The sequence below is a fragment of the Schistocerca serialis genome, chromosome 4 (assembly GCF_023864345.2).
Source record: "Schistocerca serialis cubense isolate TAMUIC-IGC-003099 chromosome 4, iqSchSeri2.2, whole genome shotgun sequence".
Taxonomy (NCBI): Eukaryota; Metazoa; Arthropoda; class Insecta; order Orthoptera; family Acrididae; genus Schistocerca; species Schistocerca serialis.
Genome location: NC_064641.1, coordinates 235,485,321 through 235,510,568, shown reverse-complemented (window position 1 = coordinate 235,510,568; position 25,248 = coordinate 235,485,321). Strand labels below are relative to the sequence as shown.

Genomic DNA, 25,248 nt, shown 5'->3' with positions numbered 1-25,248 from the left:
GACTTTTTGTGTGTTTACGAGCTGCCACTTACTTCAAAATGAAATTTTCTTCTAGTTAGCACAAATGTATTTGAAATGCAAACATTTCCGAATAAAATAACAAACCGCTTCAGTTGTAAGAAACGCATTCGTTCAATCACGACCGGTTTCGGGCGATTGCAGGCTCCTCTTTAGGTGAAACACAGACGATGGGGCGCGTGACCCCAGCACAGTGGATACTAGACTGCAGTCTGGTGAGAGCCGCACGTGAGTTACCTGGGCTTGCTGTGCACCTGTGTTTTAGCACACCATACAGTTGTGGATGTCCTGTCAACGAAATTTATGCAGTAAACGTCTCGATTAAGTGCCCATTTAATTAAGGTCAAAGATCACCCATGGCCCATGGGTAAGAAATGGGGCAGAAGCGTTCTATTATCGTATTTCTCCTGTTTCACCTTTCGCTATGAGCTACGCTACAGCCTTTATTTGCACCATTCCCGTTGAAAACATCCACGTACAAATACGTACGATAAATAAATAAAGAGCAGGCAGTCGCAGGTTTGAGAGCAGGACGACAGTTATTGTTGTGAGAGGAAACAGCAGCAACAACCATATTCGGGTAGTTCCTATGGACCTTGGTCTAGCCAAAAAAACTTAGAAGAGAGGTCACAGAACATAGAGACCGGTCAAACACAGACTCGATTACTTGTCCCTCATTTTTTCATAGACTTTGACCGCAGTTCCGTAGCATTAGTTTAGCGAGCAAAATGAGTAGGAGGACTTGCATTTGGAGTTACGTGCTTGTCAAGGGAAGGATGGAACTTATGTGCAGGAAGGGACATAAATCCGTTACGTAAACGGAGCAGTCGGTCAGGTGTCCCTCTCTCACCACAGATCAACATCATTGTTTGCGGTAGGCATCTTAACATGCATCGTGGACCGCAGACAAAGGACATTTCTCTTCCAGAGAAGATTTAATTTTATGAGAAGCCACAACCCATGTCACCCACGAATAATCTGTCAACATGCATTGAAAAGATTGAATATCTGTGCGTTGATTGCTATACTTTTAGATTGTGAAAGAGATCGCCGTATCTTTCCATGGAGTTGTAGATTGGACTCCCTGATGCTTATACACTTTTTGTGCCTATAAAATTGATGACAATTTGGTATTACAATACAGTAAAGTAAGGATTCTCTTATTGACAAGCAGCAGCAACAGCAAGGAACAGAGTAGCCAACTGTCTTCAGATGTTTAAATCCTGAAGGCCATCAACCAAGACTGAAGAGGAGTAATGGAAGCAGACTGTTCCGACGGTCGGTCATTCTACCAGTGACGACTGGAATTCCTCACAATATGCTTCCGATGTTCTCGGAGAGTCGTGTTGAGCATCTCAGATCTTCTTCCCATACTTTTGCCGCTCTGAGAACACCTTTGTGAGAAAAATACAGTTCATTCTCTGTGGAGAAACCTTCATTAGGGACGTCACTCAACGCTGCTATCGGGAACAATTACACTAGGTACTAACAATATTACCTGTTCCTAAACTGACACTTCCAGTTTTGTAAATTTCAATTGTAGTTTAAATTAAAAGATGAGTTATTCGTCTGGAATCGTATTTTGAAATTTTTATCTATGCTATATCGTTTGTTTTACGCTTTTCTTACGTTTCATAAAGTTCTACCAGTAATGCGCCAGTTATTGTGGGTTTTTATGAATTTTTAGTCGTTTGTGAATACAAATAAACTTAAACTAGATTGAAAATTCCCCTGTCGTGTCACAAACAGACATGCTCCCCTTTAAAAGAGTCAGAGAAAAGTGCGGATACAGCAGTCTCAATCCTCATTCGGTCTTCCTCACCAAAAATTTTCGCACGCAAACACATTCACTCTACTTTAACACAGAATATTCTAAATCATTTTACCCAGTTTGCTTGTTGTGAAGCTTTTATACTGAGTTTCTCCCTCTTACAGCCACTGTCAAATCTCTTTCCGCCTGTCTCCTCTTTCTCCCATTGGCGCTTTCTACTGTGTCTCTCACTGTTACTGTCTTCATCTACATCTACATCTACATACATACTCCACAATCCACCATACGGTGCGTGGCGGAGGGTACCTCGTACCACAACTAGCATCTTCTCTCCCTGTTCCACTTCCAAACAGAACGAGGGAAAAATGACTGCCTATATGCCTCTGTACGAGCCCTAATCTCTCTTATCTTATCTTTGTGGTCTTTCCGCGAAATGTAAGTTGGCGGCAGTAAAATTGTACTGCAGTCAGCCTCAAATGCTGGCTCTCTAAGTTTCCTCAGTAGCGATTCACGAAAAGAATGCCTCCTTTCCTCTAGAGACTCCCAACCGAGTTCCTGAAGCATTTCCGTAACACTCGCGTGATGATCAAACCTACCAGTAACAAATTTGGCAGCCCGCCTCTGAATTGCTTCTGTGTCCTCCCTCAATCCGACCTGATACGGATCCCAAACGCTCGAGCAGTACTCAAGAATAGGTCGTATTAGTGTTTCATAAACGGTCTCCTTCACAGATGAACCACATCTTCCCAAAATTCTACCAACGAACCGAAGACGACTATCCGCCTTCTCCACAACTGCTCTTACATGCTTGTCCCACTTCATATCGCTCTGCAATGTTACGCCCAAATACGAGGGGCGTTCAGAAAGTAAGCTCCGATCGGTCACGAAATGGAAACGACTATGAAAATCCGATAAAGCTTTGCACAGATGTGTTGGGTAGTGTCTCTAGTATAACCCCAGTTAGCATCACGTCGCTCTTCTCATTTCTGAGCTCGCAGTGAGTGCGTAAATATGTCTAGAAAATAGTGTCTGCCGCCAAGTACGAGGGCCTGGTGAGAAATTTCGCCTGAAGCTATGCAGCTAACATTACATAACTGTCGTGCTGTTTCTTCTTCAAGACAATTCTCAGCCGCATTCTGCAGGGGCAATGAAGATGCTCCTGCATCGTTTTCAAATGGAAATGTGAGATTACCCACAATACAGTCCGCAATTGTCTCCCCCTGAGTTTCATCTCTGGTCACATGAACCGCTGTCTTTGAAGACAACATTTTGACACAGACAACGAGGTGTAGGCCAGCGTGGAGAATTGGCGGAAAGCACTGGCGGCTGCCTTCTATGATGAGGCTATTGAAAAGTTGGTACAACGCTATGACAAAAGTCTAAGTCAGAACGGCGACTGCGTAGAGAAGTAGCTGAAAGGTGTAGCTAATTGTTACAAGTAAAACATTTCTGATGTTCACTGTGGTTTCAATTTGGCAATCAATCGGAGCTTACTTTCTGAACAGGCCTCGTATTTAATCGACGTGACTGTGTCAAGCGCTACGCTACTGATGGAGTATTCAAACATTACATGATTCTTTTTGCTATTCATCTGCATTAATTTACATTTATCTATATTTAGATATAGCTGCCATTCTTTACACTTCCCTTTCTCTCGCTATTCCTTACCACTGTCTCCTCCTCTGCCACTTGCACCGTCTGCCATACTGCCATTGTTTTTGTCACACTCTTTTTCTCTCTCACTGTCACTGTCCCTTTCTTTTTCGCTTACACTCAGCTGTCTTTCTCTTCAGCCACCATCGTCTCCTCTCGACAAGTGTTTGGAGATAGTTTGCTCGGATTTTTTACTCCTAGACCGGGAACTTCAACACATGGATATATCGGGCGAGGGAAAGTTAGAAAATTTTTCTGTGTTTAATTTCGCTAGTCTGGGGGGAAGGGGGGGGGGGGGGAGGGGCGTTGGAAGAACCCCCGAGTCAATGTATGGTCTTGACTGGTCTCTCTTTTTCGTTTCCATTTTCTGCTCTCCATTTTGCTCCCAATGCTGCAGTCTCCGTACACCTCTCTCTTTTATTGTCACTCTCACTGGCCTCACTATCTCCTTTCTCTTTGCTTCCCAGTGCTATTGCCTTCATCTATTTCACTTTCTTTTTCATTGCCACTTTCTCTCCCCCACCATCATTCTCACTCTTCTCCTCCTAGTGACACTGTCTCCTCTCTCTTCTACTGTCACTGTCTCTCTACTACTCTCTTTCAGCACAAAAAAACGAGATTGGGTTCGCATGCCGAAATTTTTGGAGAGGATGGCGGAATAAGGGTTCAGATAAATGGTTCCCCTCTTATCTATCAGAGTTTTTTAAAGAGGAGCGTTTCATCTTTTCCGTGTTCCGATAGGAGCAGTTTTCAGCTGGTTCTCTTTTTTTCTTCACTGTTACAGTAGAGTGTGCTGCTTACATAAAATGAATTCCGTACGTCAGTAACGTCAGTAACGTTTTACGAACATCTAGCACGCTGGAGTAGCTGTGGATCAGCAACTCCTGTTAATCGTACAACGAAAAACCAGTCCAAAGTTACAAATTTTGGTTTTTTATTCAGTCTAAGAATAGTTTCTGGGCTAGACCTATTTTCAAACCATCGTAACGTAATCAAAAATGGTATTTCAGAAAACACGAAAATATTGTTAAAATATGTAGCGAACTGTTACAGCATATACAGACAACTCAGTTGGCTGTATGTGTTGTAACTGTTCGCTGCATATTTTTGACATGATTTTCACATCTTCGGAAATACCATTTTTGATTGTGTTACGATGGTTTGAAAATGGGTCTCGGCCAGAAACTAGTTATCGAGTAAAGAAAAAAGGTAGAATTTGCAATTTTGGACTGTGTTTTCGTTGTACAATAAACTGTTGACAGTTTATTTATATACTTAGATACATTTACAACTTTCACACACAAAAAACAAATACCTAGCAAAACATAATGTTAACACAAAATTGTCTCCCACTGAACACAAAGTTCACTTTACAATATTTTACACAAAAATCAAAATTTTTATTGATGCACCTACATTACACAAAAATACGGTGTTCGATTATGCCGTCAGGTGGCACCATCGAATAATTTACAGGTCGACAGCCTGTATATGCGTGAGATGTTCGTTGTACAGAGACAGGGCGGAATAAAGTTTTATTTGTGAAAAATAAATGGCGGGTAAAAACAGTTTGGTGACCTCAAAACCATTGCGATGAGCCTAGAACACTTACCATGTTTTCAATACATCAGTTAAAACTACATTTATGCCTCGGATCGGATATTACGTGCATATTTTACGCTAGTAAGTGCTATAATTTTGAACCTCTGGATCATCGGATGAATCGAAAAAAAGTTTAGATGTTTCCGAGAGCATCATCTTAAAATGATATGGTAAAAGTTTCGACGATTTGCCTCGAATAGAAATTTTGAAAGAGACCATTCCCATAATTGGTACTTTTCGTATCCAAAAATCATGGTTCCAGAATGCGATTTTCACTCTGCAGCGGAGTGTGCGCTGATATGAACCAAGCTCGCAGAAGAGCTTCTGTAAAGTTTGGAAGGTAGGCGACGAGATACTGGCAGAAGTAAAGCTGTGAGGACCGGTCGTGAGTGGTGCCTCGGTAGCTCAGATGGTAGAGCACTTGCCCGCGAAAGGCGGAGGTCCCGAGCTCGAGTCTCGGTCGGGCATACAGTTTTAATCTGCCAGGAAGTTTCAAAAATCATGGTGTTTCGGGGTTTTCTCAGGAACTGTCCATGAGGAAATGATGTTTTTATAAGCTGCCTAAGGCTCATCCTAGACCACACATAATGCAAAAGAAGATTTGCTCATTTGTCTGGGCTGGAGGAAGTTCGTAGTGTTTAAATTTTGACCCTGTATTGTAGGGCAGTTACAGTATACCCGTTCTTCCGATAGGTACACAAATAGAAGCTAGGCTAAGGGCTATCCAAAACTATTGACCCTTTATCTCTGCGATCAATGGAAGCCGAGTTATGAGCAGCTGAGAAATCGAATTTTGGCGCTCGTCTTTTCGGAACATACTGGTACAGCTTTCAAAATAACTAACATTTAAGATGGAGATAAGGGATATCAATGATGTTAAACTGAAGATATTCCAGAGAGCATTCTTCATGTTCAAGTAATTACTGCATCAAGTGCATGTGTATATATTAAGAATTGCAGCGCTTGTCGCTTACCTGGAACAGTTGGCTGCCATGGATACGTTGCTATCATAGCAGACCTCGTTGCGGTACAACACATCTGGAAGAATGGGAACTGAAACAAACAACAGACTGGTAGGAACATAGTCTATGTAGTGTCACTACTTCTAGCAGTAGCAACATTATTTCATGCTTTACTGTAGATGCTATTTATGTCCATGTTGTACTTGACATACTATCACACAAACGCGTCGCCACAGAGTTGGGATATTTCGGTCAGAAGGCAGCGACGTTTTGATGGCCAAAGATTTATCTGTGATTGATGGAATATAAATCATCAACATGTGTCTTGAGCGCGAAAAAGCTGCACATGTAGAACCTTCAAGAGCTGGAACAACTGAAGTCAACAGATAATCGCGTGGGGCGGGGGAGCGAGGAAACTCTCGCACTGCTGTCGTCAGCAAGAGACCGACATTTGAGGAGTACTCCAACAGTGTGTGTGGGGGAGGGGGGAGGGAGGGGGGAGGGAGGGGGAGTGACAGGCCAACAGCCAAAACCACCTGGACTGGCTAGCGCGAGCTGTGAAGTTGACATTTGGTGACCATGCGCTTCACATTCACACAAATTGTGCTGCTCCAGCGGACGGGCAGAAAATCACCTACGTCTCACATATATTCAGAGTTCATGATGTTACAAGTGCAATATGCGTGCTACATGAACTTTGGTGAATAAAGTATAATTTGTAGTATCTGACGGTTTTTTCTCCTTTTTGTGGACGGGGATGTAGTTCACATATTTTATGTCAAAGCCATGGCGCTACGGATGGATCAAACGTAGTGCCTGCGGGTGATACCGGTTTTATGTTGTCGGTAACGCTCACATAGCAAGGATTTGAACCTCTGAACCCTGTAGCGGAATATGTGCGTTCTTTGAGTCGCTTGTTATATATAACAATGATCGACGCCTTCGAAGTCCATACATGTTTGCTATTTCCAGGGACAAAATCATTTCTTTCACATATGTCATTATGACTTAATTCAGAGTCTTCTAAATTATGCTAGAAATGGGGATGACTGAAAGTTAGTAGGACATAGGATGTTACTTCTAAGCATGAGTTTTTCAGCATCTTTCTACAAGTACATTTACGTGACCTGTGCTTACACGCATCCAATCATCGGTAACAGCTTTCTGCTCGATATATCTGTAAGACTTTGAAGATAAGATGCGGAGCAGTACAGTGTTATCTCTTGTGTAACTCCTTTTAACGTAGAGCGAAAGTGTGAACCAGTTTATTTCTTTTTCTTTTGGAATTTTTCTTTCTTTACTATTCTCTCAATTGATTTTCTGCATATATTCGAAAAATGACAGGTAACTTTTTCCACAAAGAAAATTCATCTTTTACACAAGTCAAAAAGAAGTGTCTCGAAGGAGTGATTTGTGTAAAACAAATCATCTACATTAGTTAAAATATTTTTAAATGAAATGTATGGGCAGTTTTGAAGGATGCCGTAACACTACCTCTGTTGGGTTAATTATTTATAATATTTATATAAATCGCAAAAGTGAAACAGGGAGAACCATTTTCTAGCTCTGTCCCCATCTTCTTACACCAACACACACACACACACACACACACACACACACACACACACACACACACACACACACACATACATACATACATACAGAGAGAGAGAGAGAGGGGGGAGGGGGAGAGTTTTGGCTTCTTGATGAGAGCTGTACTTCAGAATGTCAACGTAGTTGTCAAACTGAAAAGCCTGCTGCTAGCACTTTTCATCCAATGTTAAGTTTGTTTCTGCTGTTCAAACATGTGTCTACGTGATATACAGAAAATAAACTAACATAAGAGAGGTTTTAAGTATTTTTTGTGCAGTAGAAACTTGTTAGTCAAACAGATAAGTTATGCGAAAAGAAACTTATTTCCTATGTTACATAATGTTTTCTGTTATACTTTAAACAACGCAGATCTGTATTTATGGCATATTCGGTGAAAACGGGATAGTATCGCATCAAAAAAGTCCAGATGTTCCTTCAGATTGTGTTCTGAAAACGTGTGAGTTGTACTGGATTTCAAGTACAGGGATATAATTAGTTTCCATCGATGTAATTCGTTACGTTGTCGGTTGGTAAATGGAAAGCATTCTATAATACCTAGTTTCAAGTGATTCATATAGCAATGCGTCGTGAAGTAGATGACTGATTTATTGAAGATATCTACAATAAAAAAACTTGTCAAATAAAATAAAAATCAGACATTAGTATATCGTAACTACCACACAAAAATTCGAAGTTACTACACACGAGTGGAATCTACAACATGAAAAAATTATGAAGCGCAGAGCATGACAGAAAACATCTGCGGAAAATGTTATGGAGCAATGGTAATGTAAAATGATTTTAACTCACAGAGACTTTCCGTTCATCACAGCCGTGGCTGTGACGTATACCTCATTGCATCTTTCTTGGCGGTTTGTGGAATTCACATTGAAAAGTTTTATTTTTACACTTCGAGTTTAGAAACTCCCGTTCCCAGGTATTTGTATATGTCGACCCAGCGACTACATCTATACTTAATAGTTATAATTTGTTTGTCAATGTGAATGAACACATTCGTAGGTATTACACTCTTAACGTGCGTATAATAGTTGTGGCTTTGTGGTTTTGGTGGCTATGGTTTTGTTTAGATGAGTTCTTCCATAAACAATTGCCTAATTACAATCATGAATGGCTGTAGTCGTCGTTTCGATGTGCAATAAATAAATACCGGAAAATGGGAAGCTATGAGATGCAGACTACATTGTGCATTAATTACAACTCCAAAATAACTGACATACTAACACACAGTAATGAATATGAGTGAAGAAAACGAAAAGAGGGTACCATTTAAGGGAAATAAGATATAAATTTTTGAGATTATGTGACAGTAGACCTTTTCAGTCCCAGCTGCGAGCATGAGAGACCCGCACACTTAACCGCGCACTTACAATGAAAAGAAATGTAGGAGTTACCATTGGCCATTAGGATCACCAGAACAATTAGGAAACATTGCTAATTCTTCACTCGAATTCGTCAGATGCTTGAAAACTGGCTTGTATATTTCACAAGAACAAAGTGCATGATGGAAAGGAAATATGACGAAACATATTGTAAACGGATTGTACAAGTTACTGAGCAGCCTCGGCTTTCGTTATCAAAATTCTGAGATACACTTACCAGGCCCAAGCTACTACCACTAAATCTCAAAAAACTCTGCGTTTAAAAGAGTAGTAAACAAATGGAATCAAGTGACTGCATTCTGTTCATTTCCTACGTCTTTACAGCACATACAGTCAAAGAGGTTCCGAAGAATTGTAACACGCATCATTCATCAACACCAGTCTAAGTGTAGCAATGGATCATTTTATTCACTTCTGTGGCTCACTAAATGGTATAGTCTTTTCTAGAGTGCTGGTCATAAAATTATAACACAGGAAGGACGCCAAATAACTAAATTTTCCCTGTCGTGAGTATACAGCATAGTCATTCTTGTGGTCTTCAATCTGAAGAATGGTTTGATGCGGCTCTCCATGCTACTCTCTCCTGTGCAAGTAACTACTGCGGCCTGCGTTCTTCTGAATTGTATTCACCTCTTTGTCTCCCCCTACGGTTTTTACACGCCCATTGGTGGCCCTTGATGTCTGAGAGTGTGTTCTATTATCCGATCTCTTATTTTAGTCAAGCTGAGCCACAAATTTCTTTTCTCCCCAATTCTATTCAGTACTTCGTCGTTAGTTACGTGATCTAACCATTTAATCTGCGGCAGTCTTCTGTAGCACCACATCTCATAAGCTTCTATTCTCTTCTTGTATAAACCGGTTATCGTCCAAGTTTCACTTCCTCTCATGGCTACGCTACAGACAAATACCTCCAGAAAAGACTACGTTTGGTGTTAAAAATTTTTCTTCTTCAGAAACGCTTTTCTTGCCATTGCCAGCCTGCATTTTATTTCCTGTCTACATCGGCCATCATAATTTATTTTGCTGAGAAAATACCAAAGCACATCTACTACTTTCAGTATCTAATTTTCTAATCTAATTTCCTCACCATCACCGGATTTAATTCGACTTCATTACGTTACCCTTGTTTTGCGTCTGATGATATTCATCTTATTCCGTGCATTCAAAGACACTGTCCATTCCGTTCAACTGCTCTTCCAAATCCTTTGCTATCTGACATAATTACGTCATCGGCAAACCTTAAAGTTTTTATTTTTTTTTTCCTTTAACATGAATTCCTACTCAATTTTTTTCTTCTTTTTCCTTTACTGCTTGCTCAGTGCACAGATAAAATCACATCGGGGATAGGCTACAACCCTGTCTCATTCCCGTCTCAACTGCTTCCCTTTCACACACCTCGACTTTTATAACTGCCGTCTGGTTTCTGTAGAAGTCCCATCGACTTTTATAACTACCATCTGGTTTCTGTGCAAGTTGCAAATAGCCTTTCGCTCCCTGTATTTTACGCCTGCTAACTTCAGAATTTCAAAGAGGGTATCCCAGTCAACATTGTAAAAGCTGGTTTCTCTGAATCTACAAATGCTATATACGTAAATTTGCCTTTCCTTAACCTATTAATCGTACGGTACATATTGCCTCGCGTTTTCCTACATTTCTCCGAAGTCCAAACTGATCTTCCCAATGTCGGCGTCCGCCAGTTTTTCCATTCTTCTGTAAAGAATTCGTGTTAGTACTTTCCAACCGTGACTTATTAAAATGACAGTCCGGTAATTTTCACACCTGTCAGCAATTGCCTTCTTTGGAATCGTAATTATTACATCCTTCTTGAAGTCTGAGCGTATTTCGCTTTTCTTACATCCTGCACACCAGATGGAAGAGTTTTGTCATCGCTGGCTCTTCCAAGGTTATCAGTAGTTCGTCTATTCCAAGTGCCTTGTTTCGACTTAAAATCATTTAGAGCTACGACAGATTTTTCTTTCAGTATCTTATCTCCCATCTCACTTTCATCTACGTCCATTTCCATTTATATGATGCTGCTTTCACTCCCATACATAGACCCTTTATATACTCCTTCCACCTTTCAGTTTTCCCTATCTTGCTTAAGACTGGTTTTTCATGTCAGCTATTGGTATTCATACAGTGGCTTCTCTTTGCTCCAAAGGCCTCTTTGTTTTTCCTCTAGGTGGTATCTGTCTTTCCCCTAGTTAGGGTGCTTTTAAATCCTTACATTTGTCCTCTGTCCATTCCTGCTTAGCCATTTTGCACTTCCTGTCAGCCTCATTTTTTACACATTTCTATTTATTTTTCCGTTTTTCATTTACTGCATTTTTATATTTTCTCCTTTTATCAATTAAATTCTACATCTTCTCTTTTATCCACGGATTTCTGTTAGGCCTCTCTTTCTACCCATTTCATCCTCTGCTACCTTCTAATGTTGTCTATTCGTCTTCTACTGTATTCCTTTCCCGTGTTCTTGTTAACCGTTGTCAAATGCGTTCTTTCAACTTATCCACCCACCTTTTTGAAACTTCTTCAGTTTTAATCTACATTACATAACCAAAAATTGTGGTCAAAATCCACATGTGCCACTGGAAATGGCATACAGTTTAACATCTGATTCCGAAATCTAGGTTTTACCACTGCGTAATCAGTCTGAAACCTTCCACTGTCTCCAAGTCTCTTCCACGTATACAAGCTTCTTTTATGATTCTTAAGCAAAGTGTTAGCTATTATTAAATTATGTTCTATGCAAAATTCTACCAGGCGGCTTCCTCTTTCATTTCTTTCCCCCAGTCCATATTCATCTACTATTTTTCCTTCTCTTCCTTTTCCTACTATCGAATTCCAGTCCCCCATCAAAAATTCTCCCTGAACTATCTGAATAATTTATTTTATCTCAGCATGCATTTGTTCGAGCTCGCCGTCGTCTGCGGAGGTATTTGGCAAATAAAAATGTACTAGCGTTGTAGGAATTCGTTTTATGTCTCTCTTGGCTACAGTAATGCGCTCGCCATGCTGTTCGTAGTAGCTTTCTTGCAATCCAATTTTCTAATTAATTATTAAACGTACGCCTGCATTAGCTCTATTTGATTTTTTATTCAGCTGACCAGAAATCCTGTTCGTCCTGCCACCGAACCGTACTAATTGCTACTCTATCTAAATTTAATCTTTTCGTTTCCCTTTTTGAATTCTCTAACCTACATGGCCAATTAAGAGATCTAACATTCCGAGCTCAGATCCGTAGAAGGTCACTTTTGTTTCTCATGGTGAAGACACTCTCGTAAGTAGTCGCCGCCAGGAGATCCGAATAGAGGTCTATTTTACCTCCGGAATATTTTACTCAAGAGAACGCCTTCTTCATTTAACGATACAACAGAGCTGCATAACCTCGGGCAAATTATGGCTGTAGTTTCCCGTTGCATTCGTCGTTCGCAGCACCAGCACAGCAAGGCCATTTTGGTTGATGTTATAAGGCCAGGTCAGTCAATCATCCAGACTGCTGCCTCTGCAACAACTGAAAAGACTGCTGATCCTCTTCACGAACCACACGTTGTCTGTCTTCTCAACAGATACCCCTCCGTTGTGGTTGCACCTACCGTATGTCTATCTGTATCGCTGAAGCACATAAGCCACCCCACCATTGGTAAGGCCCATGGTTCATGCAGGGATAGTAAGAAGAATATACGACTAAATTTGTAGATGATCTGGTATGTCGGGTGCGAACATTAACGCACTGAGGTTAAACCTCCGGCAGCAACAATAACTCCATCGTGGGTAGATATCGAGTCGAACTGAGTTAGAGTTGTGGGGCGGTGGGTGGAATAATAGCATAAATGTTTTGTATTTATGCTGTTTGCCGTTCTCAACACTGGCTCTCTAACTAAAATATTGGCAACCAGAAAGTGATTAGCAAAATGTGAAGCCTGTAATTAGAATTCCTAGTGCCCACTTCATTTGAGAAATACATTTATAGCTACAGCTTATAGCTCTGAGGAATTAGGAGATTGTCTGGGATTCATAATCAAAAACCATTCTCTCTAAAAAGTTCACTATATTCTGAAAGTCACAGACCAAAAAGAATCCACACAATCAAATTACCAGAGGAGTTCAGAGTCTAACGCGCTGATGCAACTATAACTGTTCAAATTAAATGTTTAAGTGAATGCTCGCCATAATTTGATGATAATGTTCATCAAATGCCACGCTAATAATGGTAGAATGTCTGTCCTGCGGCGGCACGTGAAAATACGACATACGCAAACTAAAGATAGATCATTAACGTCATCCCAAAATTAACACTTCACTCGAAAACGATTTCATGGTTACGCGTATCCCGAGTAACTTATTACTGCATCCGAGGCTGTTTATATCAACGATACCGACACGACGCGACTCCTGGCACAGGTGGTGCGCTAATCGGCGTCTGGAGAGAACTGGGGCCTTCCTTTTTTTCACGCAGCTTTCTTACATACAAAGCCGCGGACGGCTAAGGGAACGCCTGATCAAATCTGCTCTCCCGACTAGCCGCTGGGCTAGTAATACACCACTTTAAGTTATCGAATAAATCATTGCTTCCTTTGCTGATGGCCGATGAAGCTTGCAATTTAATTGTGCAATCAGCACACAAGTAAGTAATCATAATAAAAGTCTGACATGGCTAAGTCAAATATTTTGGGGGAGAGAATTAATTTATTTACACTACACGCAGTAGACGAGCACTGAACTTGCTCTTTGGAGATACGCTATAGCTATAGTTTTATAGTTATTCTGTTGAAACTTCTCACATTTTTATGATTATAGCGGATCTCCCTTCTACTTAAATTTAAACATCCTAGCTTTATTTATTCGCCTACTTAATCTATCTTGCTTCCTTAATTTCTAAGACAAAAAAAAAGAAAATCATGAATTTCAACTAAAATTTTAATCTGTGAGATCCAGAATACTGTTTCTACTAACTTATTGTGCAAAAGGAATCTAAATATAAGTTTTTAAGTTTCTAGCTCTTTTCTGTTGCGCCAATGATTTTTACAGAAAAACATCCAAATTTCGAAAATGGTTAAAGTTATTGAACTAATATCCAACACATATTGATTTAGTATTACTCCTGACATGCTAGAAACGTTTCTACATCTACATCTACATTTATACTCCGCAAGCCACCCAACGGTGTGTGGCGGAGGGGACTTTACGTGCCACTGTCATTACCTCCCTTTCCTGTACCAGTCGCGTATGGTTCGCGGGAAGAACGACTGTCTGAAAGCCTCCGTGCGCGCTCGAATCTCTCTAATTTTACATTCGTGATCACCTCGGGAGGTATAAGTAGGGGGAAGCAATATATTCGATACCTCATCCAGAAACGCACCCTCTCGAAACCTGGCGAGCAAGCTACACCGCGATGCAGAGCGCCTCTCTTGCAGAGTCTGCCACTTGAGATTGTTAAACATCTCCGTAACGCTATCACAGTTACCAAATAACCCTGTGACGAAACGCGCCGCTCTTCTTTGGATCTTCTCTATCTCCTCCGTCAACCCGATCTGGTACGGATCCCACACTGATGAGCAATACTCAAGTATAGGTCGAACGAGTGTTTCGTAAGCCACGTCTTTTGTTGATGGACTGCATTTTCGAAGGACTCTCCCAATGAATCTCAACCTGGTACCCGCCTTACCAACAATTAAATTTATATGATCATTCCACTTTAAATCGTTTCGTACGCATACTCCCAGATATTTTAGAGAAGTAACTGCTACCAGTGTTTGTTGCGCTTTCATATAATCATACAATAAAGGGTCCTTCTTTCTATGTATTCGCAGTACAGTACATTTGCCTATGTTAAGGGTCAGTTGCCACTCCTTGCACCAAGTGCCTATCCGCTGCAGATCTTCCTGCATTTCGCTGCAATTTTCTAATGCTGCAACTTCTCTGTATAGTACAGCATCATCCGCGAAAAGCCGTATGGATCTTCCGACACTACCTACTAGGTCATTTATATACACTCCTGGAAATGGAAAAAAGAACACATTGACACCGGTGTGTCAGACCCACCATACTTGCTCCGGACACTGCGAGAGGGCTGTACAAGCAATGATCACACGCACGGCACAGCGGACACACCAGGAACCGCGGTGTTGGCCGTCGAATGGCGCTAGCTGCGCAGCATTTGTGCACCGCCGCCGTCAGTGTCAGCCAGTTTGCCGTGGCATACGGAGCTCCATCGCAGTCTTTAACACTGGTAGCATGCCGCGACAGCGTGGACGTGAACCGTATGTGCAGTTGACGGACTTTGAGCGAGGGCGTATAGTGGGCATGCGGGAGGCGGGGTGGACGTACCGCCGAATTGGTCAACACGTGGGGCGTGAGGTCTCCACAGTACATCGATGTTGTCGCCAGTGGTCGGCGGAAGGTGCACGTGCCCGTCGACCTGGGACCGGACCGCAGCGACGCACGGATGCACGCCAAGACCGTAGGATCCTACGCAGTGCCGTAGGGGTCCGCACCGCCACTTCCCAGCAAATTAGGGACACTGTTGCTCCTGGGGTATCGGCGAGGACCATTCGCAACCGTCTCCATGAAGCTGGGCTACGGTCCCGCACACCGTTAGGCCGTCTTCCGCTCACGCCCCAACATCGTGCAGCCCGCCTCCAGTGGTGTGGCGACAGGCGTGAATGGAGGGACGAATGGAGACGTGTCGTCTTCAGCGATGAGAGTCGCTTCTGCCTTGGTGCCAATGATGGTCGTATGCGTGTTTGGCGCCGTGCAGGTGAGCGCCACAACCAGGACTGCATACGACCGAGGCACACAGGGCCAACACCCGGCATCATGGTGTGGGGAGCGATCTCCTACACTGGCCGTACACCACTGGTGATCGTCGAGGGGACACTGAATAGTGCACGGTACATCCAAACCGTCATCGAACCCATCGTTCTACCATTCCTAGACCGGCAAGGGAACTTGCTGTTCCAACAGGGCAATGCATGTCCGCATGTATCCCGTGCCACCCAACGTGCTCTAGAAGGTGTAAGTCAACTACCCTGGCCAGCAAGATCTCCGGATCTGTCCCCCATTGAGCATGTTTGGGACTGGATGAAGCGTCGTCTCACGCGGTCTGCACGTCCAGCACGAACGCTGGTCCAACTGAGGCGCCAGGTGGAAATGGCATGGCAAGCCGTTCCACAGGACTACATCCAGCATCTCTACGATCGTCTCCATGGGAGAATAGCAGCCTGCATTGCTGCGAAAGGTGGATATACACTGTACTAGTGCCGACATTGTGCATGCTCTGTTGCCTGTGTCTATGTGCCTGTGGTTCTGTCAGTGTGATCATGTGATGTATCTGACCCCAGGAATGTGCCAATAAAGTTTCCGCTTCCTGGGACAATGAATTCACGGTGTTCTTATTTCAATTTCCAGGAGTGTATATTGTGAAAAGCAATGGTCCCATAACACTCCCCTGTGGCACGCCACAGGTTACTTTAACGTCTGTAGACGTCTGTCCATTGATAACAACATGCTCTGTTCTGTTTGCTAAAAACTCTTCAATTCAGCCACACAGCTGGTCTGATATTCCGTAGTCTCTTACTTTGTTTATCAGGCGAGAGTGTGGAACTGTATCGAACGCCTTCCGGAAGTCAAGAAAAATAGCATCTACCTGGGAGCTTGTATCTAATATTTTCTGGGTCTCATGAACAAATAAAGCGAGTTGGGTCTCACACGATCGCTGTTTCCGGAATCCATGTTGATTCCTACATAGTAGATTATGGGTTTCCAAAAACGACATGATACTCGAGCAAAAAACATGTTCTAAAATTCTACAACAGATCGACGTCAGAGATATAGGTCTATAGTTTTGCGCATCTGCTCGACGACCCTTCTTGAAGACTGGGACTACCTGTGCTCTTTTCCAATCATTTGGAACCTTCCGTTCCTCTAGAGACTTGCGGTACACGGCTGTTAGAAGGGGGGCAAGTTCTTTCGCGTACTCTGTGTAGAGTCGAATTGGTATCCCGTCAGGTCCAGTGGACTTTCCTCTGTTGAGTGATTCCAGTTGCTTTTCTATTCCTTGGACACTTATTTCGATGTCAGCCATTTTTTCGTTTGTGCGAGGATTTAGAGAAGGAACTGCAGTGCGGTCTTCCTCTGTGAAACAGCTTTGGTTATTTACTTCATTTTAAAGTATTGCGCAATATTTATGACGTCATAGCTAGTTACAGCGGACTAGGCTAGCACACACTGGAAAGACTGATGTGAATTTTATAAGGCGTGAGTATGCTGCTTCCCTACAGGGTGACAGTATGGTTACGTCATTCCATGGAAGAGTTCATCATGCATCGTAGTAGGCGTGTGGTGGCGTGTCCGTCTCTCAGCAGCCGTTCCGCGAAACGGCAGACTGCGGTATCGATAGCCATCGATTCTATCACTGTCGAATTTCCAGAGGAGCTGGCGGACGTTTTTTTCTTTTTCTCCAATACTAACAAGACTTATTCACAAAGAACCAAAATTCAAATGCTATTTCTGAATGAGAAATCTTCTGCGTAAGATTTTCTTACATACGGAATGTGGGAGGAGTTACTCCTACATATTATGTGTGATTGTGCTGAACTCCTAAGCATATCCAAGCATAACAACTTGACGTTTGTTGCAAGCAGCCTTCACGGTGCTCCAGTTTTATGATGAGCGGTGTAACAGACGGAATATGGGCGGCGTCAGGATTGTGTCAACTGTAACTTATTGTTTCATGAAGGTGACTGTGTTGAATTAGTCCATGACGTAGTGTAGAGTTTGTGTAGATGATGGAGGATGATTATGATGGGAGCAAGAAGAGGGTGGAACCCAGTGACAGCACATACTTTACTCCCCTAGGGGCGCACCATGCGGAGCACCGAGCTTGACTGCACAAGGCCAGGTCACTATCGATAGTGTTACGTGCCGTCACTTCATTATACACTTTGGGGAAGTTTCTAATGGAATCGGGAACGAATTGCGCTACTCCTCCATCCGTGCCGGCCAAACACTGGCGACGAAAGTTCTGTCTACCTCCTAGATGAGCACCACCGCCGAAGTGTGTGCTAACAACCTCGGTAAGAATGTTGTGTAGCGCAGTAGACCGTAACGGGGAAGAGTGCGAGTGAAATTCTAATTTAAATATTCTGTCGTTTTCCGAAATCGCTTGAAACGATTCTAGGATCACTGCGGTAAGAAAGTCGCGGTCGACTTACCTTGTGCTCCGCCTCCAGTGACATAATCAACACGGAGAAAACTGAACACAGTCTACATCTCCATACATATTCCGCAAGCCACCGCATAATGCATAGCGGAGGGTACGTTCTCCCACTACTAGTCAATCCCGCGTTTCACTCGCAAATTGAGCGAGGAAAACCGACTGCGGCACGAACCATGTTGTGCGGTCGGCGGTTCTCAGCTGTATTTTTATTTTAATATGCCTCTAGCAACTAACAGCCCAATCCTAAAACGTCAACTAACGTTAAGAGCGTCTTAAGAGTGTAATATGTGCTTAATTTGAAGTAACGTTGGTGAATTAGGCCGTGAACTACTCAAAGTTTGCCGCTTACCTCAGTGGCAGAGTGGTATGTACTGTGGTCACTGCACGATTAATGGATGAGAGGCAGAATATGTTATTGTTTGTATTCCAACGCTGACAGCTTACGAGCATGCGCAACTAGCACCGATAAGCTGATGTGTTGTAAATGTCACACAGAAGTAACGTGGATTCGTGAATGCGCACTATAGAGACATTCATCTTCAAGAGGCTGTTTACGCAGACTGAACCCTCGCCTACATTTCAGTGCTTATATACCCGCATCGGAGTCGCGCTGGGTTGCATATATGCTGCAGCAACGCACTCAAACAGAAATTTTTTATCACCTCTTATAATACAATGCGATGAGTTAAAGAAATATGAAACTCACAACATTTAGTAAACATTTGTGATTGTCTCTCATATTGCAATTCCTGTTATTAATTACAGTAACATACTAATTCATATAGGTTACCCATTACTAGTAAGATCGGTAGACGAAGGGTGGTAAAGTGGCCAGAACGGGAAAAGTGACCATTGCATAATTTTTTCCTAAACAGCGCTTCTGCCTGTCAATAAATGGTCAGACTGTTTCTAACATACATCGCCACTGTTGTCAGTGAGACTGACAGAGAGAGCTTGTTCTGTTACTTTTTAGTGAAAACTTTTGTTTTTGTGTCCTCTGATGTCAGATAAGTGATTTATATTATTCTTATTATCTCACGTGAAAGCATAATAATAAATTTATACAATATAAATGTTTAAACAACGTCCTTTGACAGATCCTTGTTATTTGTTCTGTGGACTACGAATACCGACATGGCGCCAATAGGGATAAGTGACCACACCACTCGTCGGGAAAAGTGGCCAAGGTGTTCACCCCGAAAAGTTAGTCGCTTCCAGAAAACATGCGTAATGCGACAGGTAAAACTGACTTCTATAACATTTTATATATCGTCCGCCATTCTGTCACTTTCTGACATTTTTCAATTAGTTAAATTACATTTATTCTTTAAAACTGTCTCTGTTCTATTAAACTTGGCCTAATACAAAAGCCCGATTGTAAGCTGTCTACTGCAGCCTGGTCTTCTTTCAGATACTAGGGCGTGAAGATGCCTAGAAAATGTGCCCGGAAATCAGAAAAACAAACATGGGACCCTGTTTCCACAGCACTGACCATAGTAACCGTCTACGTACGAGAAATTGGTCACTATGTAAGCCGCCAGAAAAATGCATATCGTTCCAATATGTTATTTTCGGTTTCTGCTATTTTGTCGAAATTGAAATTCTGAGCCCATGGCTGTGTACAAAATATAGATTGAATCTTACAGAGAAGACAACAGCAACCAGCCACTTTTACAATGTTATTTATTTATTTAAATAGCGCCGTTACCGGTTTCGAACTGAAAGGTTCATCTTCAGACGGCTAGTTCGCGTTAAAATAATTTTACATTAGATTTCAGTTCACTTCACTTCACTGGGAAACAAAAAGTGAAAGCTAACGTATAGTATTTCATAACGTGAACTACCCGTGTGAAGATGAATCTTTCGGTTCGAAACCGATAACGGCGCTATTTAAATAAATAAATAGCATAGTAAAAAGTGGCTGGTTGCTGTTGTCTTCACTGTAAGAGTCAATCTATACTTTCTTTTTCAGCTAAAAGTATTCGGCGTGGTATCTTTGCAACTCTTACGTGAAATTCACGTTGGCGGCAGTAGAACTTTCTGCAGTCAGCCCCAAATGTCAGCTCTCTACAGTATATTTTCGCAATTGTGTTCACGGAAAGAACATCATCTTCCCTCCAGGGATGCCAATTTGAGTTCTTAGAGCATTTCTGTAATACTGATGTTCTGGTCTAATCTACCGGTAACAAATCGAACAGCACACCTCAGAATTGGTTCCATGTCTTCTTTTATTCAGACTTCGTGGTGATTCCAAACACTCTAGCAGTACTCAAGAATTTGACGTACCGCTGCTCTGTACTTGGTGTTCTTTATGGGTGATCTAAACGTTCCTAGAATTCGGCCAGCAGACCGAAGGCGGGCATTGACTTCCTTACTACTGACTTTCTGTGCTCGTTCCAGTTCATACCGATTTGCAACGTTGCGCCTAGATATTAATCGACGTGACTGTATCAAGGAGTACAGCACTAATACTACATTCGAAAATTAGACGATTGTTTCTCCTACTCACCTGCATAAAACTATCTTTTCCAATGTTCAGAGCACGCTGTCAGTCATCAGCACAAATAGAAATTGTAAGTCATCATGTATCCTCTTACTGTCACCAAGCGACGACAATTTTAGATCGTCGTCATAGAGCAGTGCAGATTCTGCTCAGCCCATGTATCTGCTCGCTTTTGTATATAGAGAACAGGAGCAGTCCTGTCACACTTCACTGGGTCACTCCTAACGATGGCCTGACGTCTGACTACGTACTGAGTTCTAGAGAAGTCTAGGAGCCACGCGCGTACCTGAGAACTTTTGCCGTATGCTCGTACCTTCGTTATCAGTCTGCAGTGTGGCACTGTGCCAAACACTTAACCGGAAATAAATATTCTCTAAGTCATCCCTGGCAAAAACAGGTGTACTTGTATAAGACATTGTCTTTAATTTGAGCAAGAGCTTTCTGACAATATGCGTTTGGAGCATAGAATTGTATGGGAATCAATCACGAACTATGGGAAAAAGAGAGAGGGAGACAGCGAGAGAATCAGCATGTGAAACGTGATGCTGTAGAAGGATGTTGAAGATTAGATGGACTGATAAAAAATGACGTTGAAAAACTTGAAAAAGTCATGTTTCGCCTTGAGATGCTCATGCAGAATTTTATTTATACAATCATTATCAGTCATCCGACCATAATCAGGTTGTCACATAAAAGTATTCACAGCATAATGTTAGCGAAATATAATGATAAAAGATAGTAAAATCATGAATAATATACTGTTATCATATCGTAATATGAATTACGTCGTCAGTTGCAAATTACGTCGTCAGTTACAAATTACGTCCTCAGTTATTGTATTACGATGTAATAACAGCGTAGTATTCATGGTTTTATCACCTGATGACAACAATTTTATATTTCGGTAACATGATGCCGTGAATACTTTCACGTAAGACTCTGATCATGGTTAGACGACTGAAACTGGTTGTATGAATAATTTTACCAACAGCTCAAGGTGGTAATATGACATTTTTCAAATATATGAGCGCTCTGGGGCATTACCACCTGCAAAAATGAGGTTCTCGAAAGAATCGCCGACAAAAAGTATATGTGGAAAAACAATGACAAGAAAAAGTCACAGCATGACGGAATTTTTGTTAAGAGATCAGCGAATAATTCCAATGGTTCGAGGGGCGCTTGAAAAGTCCGTGCAAAGTCCGAGAGATGGCACGACCTGTGCGTATAGAGGTCATGTTTAGTTACTACCATCTTTGGAAAGAACGCACACCAGGTTTTAGCCATATTGGTCTATTTCTTTGTTTTTGGCATTCGTGTGAATCAAGGAAGTCGAGTGATCGTCAATAAATGGACGAAAAATAATTTCATGTGCTGATTAATCATTACTCTATGATAGGCAAAACGCCTCAGGGGACTAAAGAGAAGCTTAATAAACATTACGATGACTCTGCACCTTCGATATGGAGAGTTTATAAGAGGTTTCAAAATTTTTGGAATGGCCATATGGGCACAAGTGACGCTGAACGTTCTGGACGCCCTGTGGAGGTTACGACTCCAGAAATCATTGATAAAATTCATGATATGGTGATGGATGACAGAAGAGTTAAGCATGTCGAATGAATAGGTAGATAATATTTTGCATAAACATTTGGACATGAGAAAGCTATCCGCAAGATGGTTCCGCGATTGATCACGCTTGACCAAAAACGGAATCGTGTGAAGTGTTGCAAGGATGCTTTGCAGCTGTTCAGGAAGAATCTGCAGGACTTTAAGTGTCGTTTCGTCACTATGGATGAAACATGGATACATTACCATAGTCCTGAGACCAACAACAATCTAAACAAAGGGTTACCAAGGGAGAATCTGCACCAAAAAAGGCGAAGACCATTCCTTCGGCCGGAAAGGTTATGGCGGCTCTCTTTTGGGATTCGCAAGGGATGATCCTCATCGACTATCTGGAAAAGGGTAAAACTATTACAGGGGCACATTATTCATCTTTATTGGACTGTTTGAAGACCGAGCTGCAAGGAAAAACGCCGGCGACTGGACTGCAAAAAAGTCCTTTTTCATTACGACAATGCATCAGCAGACACCTCAGCAGTTGTCGCCGCAAAATTAATGGAAACAGGATTCCAACTCGTTTCACATGCCCCCTATTCTCCAGACTTGGCTCCCTCTGACTGCTATTTGTTCCCCAATTTGAAGAAATGGCTGGCGGGACAAAGATTTTATTCAAACGAGGAGGTGATTGCAGAAACTAATAGCTATTTTGCAGACTTGGACGATTCCTATTATTCGGAAGGGATCAACAAATTAGAACAGCGTTGGACGAAGTGTATAAGTCTAAAAGGAGACTGCGTCGAAAAATACAAAAGGTTTACCCCAAACACGTAAGTACAGGGTGATCAAAAAGTCAGTATAAATTTGAAAACTTAATAAACCACGGAATAATATAGATAGCGAGGTAAAAATTGACACACAAGCTTGGAATGACATGGGGTTTTATTAGAACAAAAAAAAAAAACAAAGTATTGCTAGTCACGTGAAACATCTCTTGCGCGCGTCGTTCGGTAATGACCGTGTGCTCAGCCGCCACTTTCGTTATGCTTGGCCTCCCAGGTCCGCAGACCTCAGTCCGTGCGATTATTTGCTTTGGGGTTACCTGAAGTCGCAAGTGTATCGTGATCGACCGACATCTCTAGGGATGCTGAAAGACAACATCCGACGCCAGTGCCTCACCATAACTCCGCACATGCTTTACAGTGCTGTTCGCAACATTATTCCTCGACTACAGCTATTGTTGAGGAATGATGGTGGACATATTGAGCATTTCCTGCAAAGAACATCATCTTTGCTTTGTCTTATTTTGTTATTCTAATTATTGCTTTTCTGATCAGATGAAGCGCCATCTGTCGGACATTTTTTGAACTTTTGTATTTTTTTGGTTCTAATAAAACCCCATGTCATTCTAAGGATGTGTGTCAATTTGTACCTCTCTATCTGCATTATTCCGTGACTTATTCAGTTTTCAAATTTATACTGACTCTTTGATCACCCGGTAGTTTTTGTGTTTGCACGTGCTTTTCAAACGCACCTCGTACCAGTGGGAGCTGTAGAAGGTAAAACCCGAGATTGGAATATATCTAACAAATAACTGTCGACATTGGATGTGCCACTGTGAGATACAGAGGTTGGCAGTGGAGAGGAAATCGTGGTGGCTGCATCTAGAGTCAGATCACTGTTGAACGAAAGGAGGAATGAGCTAAAATAAGCGCATGAGGATGGAGACAGGTGTAGGGCAGACGGGCAGCGCATGTGCCAGCTGCGGCGTTTACCGACTGCGGTGAGCAGGACGTTGTCGAGCAGCAGCGAGCAGTAGACGAGGCCCACCACCAGCGCGGTGGAGGCCGCCTTGCGCGGAGGCGGCGGCATGCCGCCACCCGTGGCCGTGCCTGCCTCTACAGGTGCCCCAAACACCGCTGCCGACTCTGCTGCCGCCGCCGCCGCCGCCGCCGTCGTCGCTGCCGCCCCCAGACTGGCGAACACGCGACCGTCCGACAAGGGTCGGGGGCGGTTCTGCGCCGGCGCCCCGCTGCTACTGTGGGATGCGGAGGAGGAGGAGGAGGGGGAGGAGGCCAGGCGTAGCTGACAGGGTGCCACCAGGCTAGCGACCTGCAGCTGTGTTAAACGCCCGGCAACGTATATTCACGCCGAACTGACAAAATAGCGGAGTTACTCGCTATGGCTTACTGGCATCCTACACTAACTGGCATACGTGGTAGTAGGTTTTACTCGTCCGTGATGTACTTTCGCAAAGAAGTTGGATACATCATAGTGTAACAGTGTAAGATAAAAAAATGGCCATTGCACTGTGCGCTCTGTACAAACTTAATTCTACACTACTGGCCATTAAAATTGCTACACCACGAAGATGACGTTCTACAGACGCGAAATTTAACCGACTGGAAGAAGACGCTGTGATATGCAAATGATTAGCTTTTCAGAGCATTCAAACAAGGTTGGCGCCGGTGGCGACACCTACAACGTGCTGACATGAGGAAGGTATCCAACCGATTTCTCATACCTGGTGAAACGTTGTTGTGATGCCTCGTGTAAGGAGGAGAAATGCGTACCGTCACGTTTCCGACTTTGATAAAGCTCGGATTGTAGCCTATCGTGATTGCGGTTTATCGTATCGCGACATTGCTGCTCGCGTTGGTCGACATCCAATGACTGTTGGCAGAATATGGAATCCGTGGGTTCAGGAGCGTAATACGGAACGCCGTGCTGGATCTCAACGGCCTCGTATCACCAGCAGTCGAGATGACTGGCATCTGATCCGAATGGCTGTAACGGATCGTGCAGCCACGTCTCGATCCCTGAGTCAACAGATGGGGACGTTTACAACACAACAACCATCTGCACGAACAGTTCGACTCAATGCCCAGGCGTATCAAGGCCGTTATTACGGCCAGAGATGGTTGTTCTGGGTACTGATTTCTCAGGATCTGTGCACCCAAATTGCA

General features: G+C 42.8%; 1 protein-coding gene across 1 annotated transcript in view; it reads right to left on the bottom strand.

The window, feature by feature from the left end:
* The window catches only part of LOC126474374 (synaptic vesicular amine transporter-like), a 116,714-nt gene extending 92,560 nt beyond the window's left edge, over positions 1-24,154 (bottom strand). The window contains exons 1-2 of the mRNA XM_050101841.1: positions 24,058-24,154; positions 6,019-6,097 (exon numbers count right to left, since the gene is read on the bottom strand). Coding sequence (XP_049957798.1) covers positions 6,019-6,097; positions 24,058-24,154 — 176 coding nt within the window. The remainder of the gene's footprint in view (positions 1-6,018; positions 6,098-24,057) is intronic.
* Between the last annotated feature and the right edge of the window lie 1,094 nt (positions 24,155-25,248).